At 40.5% G+C, this 6,000-nt stretch overlaps 1 protein-coding gene across 1 annotated transcript in view; it reads right to left on the reverse strand.

Annotated features, from left to right (window-relative positions):
- Positions 1 to 5,700, reverse strand: part of skic3 (SKI3 subunit of superkiller complex) — a 32,854-nt gene extending 27,154 nt beyond the window's left edge. The window contains exons 1-3 of the mRNA XM_031817677.1: positions 5,575 to 5,700; positions 2,973 to 3,067; positions 2,698 to 2,841 (exon numbers count right to left, since the gene is read on the reverse strand). Of these exons, the coding sequence (XP_031673537.1) occupies positions 2,698 to 2,841; positions 2,973 to 3,062 (234 nt within the window). The 5' untranslated portion in view covers positions 3,063 to 3,067; positions 5,575 to 5,700. The remainder of the gene's footprint in view (positions 1 to 2,697; positions 2,842 to 2,972; positions 3,068 to 5,574) is intronic.
- Between the last annotated feature and the right edge of the window lie 300 nt (positions 5,701 to 6,000).

Below are 6,000 nucleotides of genomic sequence, written 5' to 3' on the forward strand. Positions count from 1 at the left end.
CATTCTAGTCAGCATGTTGACATAATGATATGCCCCATAACACTGCTCTGGAATAATCTGTCTAAGATTTTGTACGTTTGCCCACTGACAAAGAAATGATCAGTCTATCATTTTAATGGTAGGTTTATTTGAACAGTGAGAGACAGAATAACAACAAAAAAAATCCAGAAAAACACATGTCAAAAATGTTATAAATTGATTTGCATTTTAATGAGGGAAATAAGTATTTGACCCCCTCTCAAGCAGAAAGATTTCTGGCTCCCAGGTGTGTTTTATACAGGTAACGAGCTGAGATTAGGAGCACACTTAAAGGGAGTGCTCCTAATCTCAGTTTATTACCTGTATAAAAGACACCTGTCCACAGAAGCAATCAATCAGATTCCAAACTCTCCACCATGGCCAAGACCAAAGAGCTCTCCAAGGATGTTAGGGACAAGATTGTAGACCTACACAAGACCATCGCCAAGCAGCTTGGTGAGAAGGTGACAAGAGTCGGGGCGATTATTTGCAAATGGAAGAAACACAAAAGAACTGTCAATCTCCCTCGGCCTGGGGCTCCATGCAAGATCTCACCTCGTGGAATTGCAATGATCATGAGAACGGTGAGGAATCAGCCCAGAACTACACGGGAGGATCTTGTCAATGATCTCAAGACACCTGGGACCATAGTCACCAAGATAACAATTGGTAACACACCAATTAAGGTTTGAAATCGTGCAGCACCCGCAAGGACCCCCTGCTCAAGAAAGCACATATACATGCTCGTCTGAAGTTTGCCAATGAACATCTGAATGGTTCAGAGGACAACTGGGTGAAAGTGTTGTAGTCAGATGAGACCAAAATGGAGCTCTTTGGCATCAACTCAACTCGCTGTGTTTGGAGGAGGAAGAATGCTGCATATGACCCCAAGAACACCATCCCCACCATCAAACATGGAGGAGGAAACATTATGCTTTGGGGTGTTTTTCTGCTAAGGGGACAGGGCAACTTCACCGCATCAAAGGGACGATGGACGGGGCCATGTACCATCAAATCTTGGGTGAGAACCTCCTGGAGTGGCCTAGCCAGGCTCTGCAAAGAGGAGTGGGCCAAAATCCCTCCTGAGATGTGTGCAAACCTGGTGGCCAACTACAAGAAACATCTGACCTCTGTGACTGCCAACAAGGGTTTTGCCACCAAGTACTAAGTCATGTTTTGCAGAGGGCTCAAATACTTATTTCCCTCATTAAAATGCAAATCAATTTATAACATTTTGACATGCGTTTTTCTGGATTTTTTTGTTGTTATTCTGTTTCTCACTGTTCAAATAAACCTAGCATTAAAAGTATAGCCTGATCATTTCTTTGTCAGTGGGAAAATGTACAAAATCAGCAGGGGATCAAATACTTTTTCTCTCTCACTGTATAATGTGTAGATAATGTGGCTTTTGGGTAGAGCTGGGCGATATGGAATAAAAATCTGTGACGAGAGATTGCCTGAATTGATGCGATAATGATAAAAAGAACGATACATTTATAACATTAATGTGTACCATAGTCTCTTTTTTATGATCCTTTAAATCCTCTTAGATGTAAAGTCCCTTGTTTAGGGGACCTGCGTGGTTCTGGTACCAGTTCCGACCGACATTTTTGCTTGTAGGACACCATAGATCGAAATGGCTTGTATTGAGCGGTAGCCCTGATTCTCACAGACACAGGAGTATGTCTCTTTTGCCTGTGTCAAGCAGGATGTGAAATCAGACACCACATGAAGCTGGGATGTCCCTCTTACCATTTCATTATCTCTTCCGACTTTCCATCAACTCCTAGCTGAACCCTACAGCACAGCCACTAGCATATGCCTGGAATCCTTACATCGTAGCGCAGCAGGAGCTATAGTTTTTTTTGTGGCTGTAGCACATTCAGAAATCGATTTATAGCCAGTAATCTAAAATAATTTATAGATTTTAAACAAGAAAAACACTGGCAGACTGACAAAAGTAATATGTGATGAAAGGCGAGCTCCTAACGAGTTCAGGAAGCACTTCCTAGAGCCCTGTGAGAAGTTCACAGAGATGGGGCAGGCGTTTTGATCAAGGGAGACCTTCAGAAAATATGCACATATTCTAACACTAAACATATGTATTTTACAGTTATAAGGAAGGTGAATTCTTATAGTTAGTAGTTTTATAATTTGAGTATAGTATATTTAGAAAGCATAAGTAATTTCAAGCCTTATTCATATAGTTTTGTTGAATAAGAAATGCATCATAAAATATGTAATATTTGTACTGTGTCGTTGAGCTTGTTTTCTCAAGTAACTACACCTCAGCAACAATTTTTACCAGAAAGGTGAGATTCAACCTGACTATGCAGCATTACTAGTTACTGTTTATGTTACTGACCCTCTCACTAGTTAGTGACCCTCTCATGAAAAATAATTACTTTTGGGGATTACGTAGATTACATTTATCAGGTTTTAAACTACTACCATTCATTTCATTAACAATCACCCATATTAGCAAATGTATTTCACTTCAAACGTCACATTTCTCTGGTATAGGTTACTTATCATAATGAACGATACCAGTGAAACGCCAGCTATAAGTGATTGTGTATGGTCAATGTCGATAATTTATGGTTTATCCAATACAGAAGCCTATGTCTAGCGAGGGCCTGTATTAGTTCAGTTGATCTAGGTGTGATGTATCTCCAGTACCTGCCAGGCCAGCAGCTGCTCTGGCTCCAGCTCCAGAGCCTTCCTGTAGGCTGTCTGGGCCTGGTCTGGTTGCTCCAGCTCGCTCGCGGCCACACCAATGAACACCCAGGCATTGTAATTGTTCTTCTCTAGTTTCAGGGCAGCCTGGTGGAGGAATTTGGTTTGATTTGAGACAGAATACCTTTTTCAAAACAGAAAATCCTACAATACACCCAGTTTCCCCTCACACTATTGGTGTGTGTAGAAAGAACATAGAGAAATGGGCAAGGACTTACCTTGCAGTGTTTTAGAGCCTCTTTAAATTCCTTGTTCTTTATGGCATCTCTGGCATTTTTTAGAGCTGATTTTACTTCTTTGTTTGACATTGTATCTATAAATCCAAGTCAGTGAGAAGTCAATTAAGATACCAGTCAAAGTTGTCACCAAAATTAAGCAATTGGGTTAAAATTAATAGCAACAGGAGTGGAGTAAAATTAGCCAGTTAGCCCAGACATACAGTTCTTTCAGAAAGTATTCACACTTTTTCCAAATGTTGTTACATTACAGCCTTATTCTAAAATTGATTAAATAAATATAAATTCTCTGCAATCTACACATAATACCGCATAAAGACAAAGCTGAAAAGTTTTCTGTTAATAAAGATAAAGACCTGAAATATCTTATTTACATAAGTAGTCAGAAACTTTGCTACGAGATTTGAAATTGAGTTCAGGAGCATCCTGTTTCCATTGATCATTCTTGAGATGTTTCTACATCTTGATTGGAGTCCACCTGTAGTAAATTCAATTGATTGGACTTGATTTGGAAAGGAACACACGTATCTATTTAAGGTCTCACAGTTGACAGTGCATGTCAGAGCAAAAACCAAGCCATGAGGTTGAAGGAATTGGCAGTTGATCGCGTTGAGGTACAGATCTCGGGAAGGGTACCTAAACAGTTCTGCAGCATTGAATATCCCAAAGAACACGGTAGCCTCCATCATTCTTAAATGGAAGAAGTTTGGAACCACCAAGACTCTTCCTAGAGCTGGCTGCCCGGCCAAACTGAGCAATCGGGGAGAAGGGCCTTGGTCAAGCACCGATTGTCAGTGACCGAGCTCTAGAGTTCCTCTGGCCATAGAACAATGTCTGCAGCACTCCACCAATCAGGCCTTTATGGTAGAATGGCCAGATTTAAACCACTCCTCGGTAAAAAGGTACATGACAGCCCACTTGGAGTTTGCCAAAAGGCACCTAAAGACTCTGACCATGAGAAACAAGATTATCTGGTCTGATAACCAAGATCTAACACTTTGGCCTGAATGGCAAGCATCATGTCTGGAGGAAACCTAGCACCCTCCCTATGGTGAAGCGTGGTGGCAGCATCATGCTGTGGGGATGTTTTTCAGCAGTAGGGACTGGGAGACTAGTCAGGTTTGAGGAAAAGGTGAACAGAGCGAAAGTACAGCGATCCTTCCTGAAAACCTGCTCTGGACCTTAAGACTGGGGTGAAGGTTCACCTTCCAACAGGACAACAACCCTAAGCCAAACACAATGCAGGAGTGGCTTTGGGACAAGTCTCTGAATGTCCTTGTGGCCCAGCAAGAGCCCGAACTTGAACGAACATCTCTGGAGAGACCTGAAAAATAGCTGTGCAGCAACGCTCCCATCCAACCTGCCAGTGCTCGAGAGGATCTGCAGAGAAGAATGGAAGAAACTCCCCAAATACAGGTGTGCCAAGCTTGTAGCGTCATACCCAAGAAGACTTGATGCTGTAATTGCTGCCAAAGGTGCTTCAAAGTACTGAGTAAAGGGTTTGAACACTTATGTAAATGTGATATTTCAGTTTGCAGAAATGTATAAACCTGTTTTTGCTTTGTCATGCATGGGATGTGTAGATGGCGGTAAAAACAATTTAATCAATTTTATAATAAGGCTGTAACAATGTGGAAAAAGTAAAGGGGACTGAATAGTTTCCGAAGGGACTGTACATACCCCATTCATAGACGCAAACTGCTTTAATGCAGATTGACTACCTTCTGATCGGGGTACTTAAAAGCCCAGACCACAGTCAAAACATTATTTAACTAGGCAAGTCAGTTAAGAACAAATTTATATTTACAATGACGGCAAAGGAACAGTGGGTCAACTACCTTGTTCAGGGGCAGAACATTAACACGCATCGTTTGCAATACGTTTTGGAACATACCTTTCATATCTGCGAGAAATAAAAGTTAAGAACTACACTTTTTACAGGGTTAGTGTTACGTCGCTTGTTAAAAGACCACCTGTGCAAATTAGCTATCTAGGGTGCCCCAAACACCTGTGTAAGCATAACTCGGGAAGTGTAGTTTCGTTAGCTCAGATGGAGGCACCCATAGATATGGTTCTGTACCAAACTGCAACAGTAAGTGTTTTATTTTTAGGATTTTTTCTCGCAGAAAGATACGGCCATATGTTACGAAAGCTCTTTATTGACGTTTCTAAACGTTAGAATACAGTGTCGGTATTATAGTTCACACGAACCAGTCGTGGGCGAAGGTAATCGCTGAAAACGAATTCCGCCCAGTCTTAGTTAGCTTAGACACAGATGAAAGGAGAAACCTAAGTTATATATATTCTTTGGCTTAGATCTCGTTGTTTGGGTTACCAGCTAGCAAACTGACTTGGCTAGCAAGGTAGCTTGTCATCAACCTAACTACTAACGTTACTAAGTAGAGCTAGCAATAGCCTTACTACATCTAGTTACTGTAGTTATTAACTAAATCAAAATAGCTTTGGTAACGTTAGCTAACAGTACTGTTAAACGGTTGTTTACACTAGTATTTAGGTAGCCTTAGCTTGCTTGGCTCACAACACGTAAAGATGACCAGCAACAAAACATAAGCGTTAACTTTACCTGTAGCTTATCTAGATGTTTGTATTCAGTAATTATAACGTATGTTATAGCTAATTCAGCAACGCGCAAGCACAGGTCTTTACTAAAGGGTGTTTGTCCCGGAAGTGAATTCTTCAATTTCGGGCATTGATTTAAAAATATATATATATTTTAAACTTTTAAATCGAATGCCATGATTGTCTCGATTAAATAAAGCCTTTATATTTAAAAGGGGGGGGGGGTGTACCTTTTTATTTTTCCGGGTAAATTTGACTCGGAAGTACAACAATGTGCACTTTAATTTATGAAACTATGTAAATGCCCAATGAAGCCGTTTTTATATCAAATAATTTATGCGTAACAATGACGTACCTTACTGTAATACATTTCCAATAAAATGGGCAAAAATAGCTTTTTAACAAAAATATTTCTCAAACAAGTATTTGG

Source organism: Oncorhynchus kisutch, linkage group LG3, assembly GCF_002021735.2.
Source record: "Oncorhynchus kisutch isolate 150728-3 linkage group LG3, Okis_V2, whole genome shotgun sequence".
Lineage (NCBI taxonomy): Eukaryota > Metazoa > Chordata > Actinopteri > Salmoniformes > Salmonidae > Oncorhynchus > Oncorhynchus kisutch.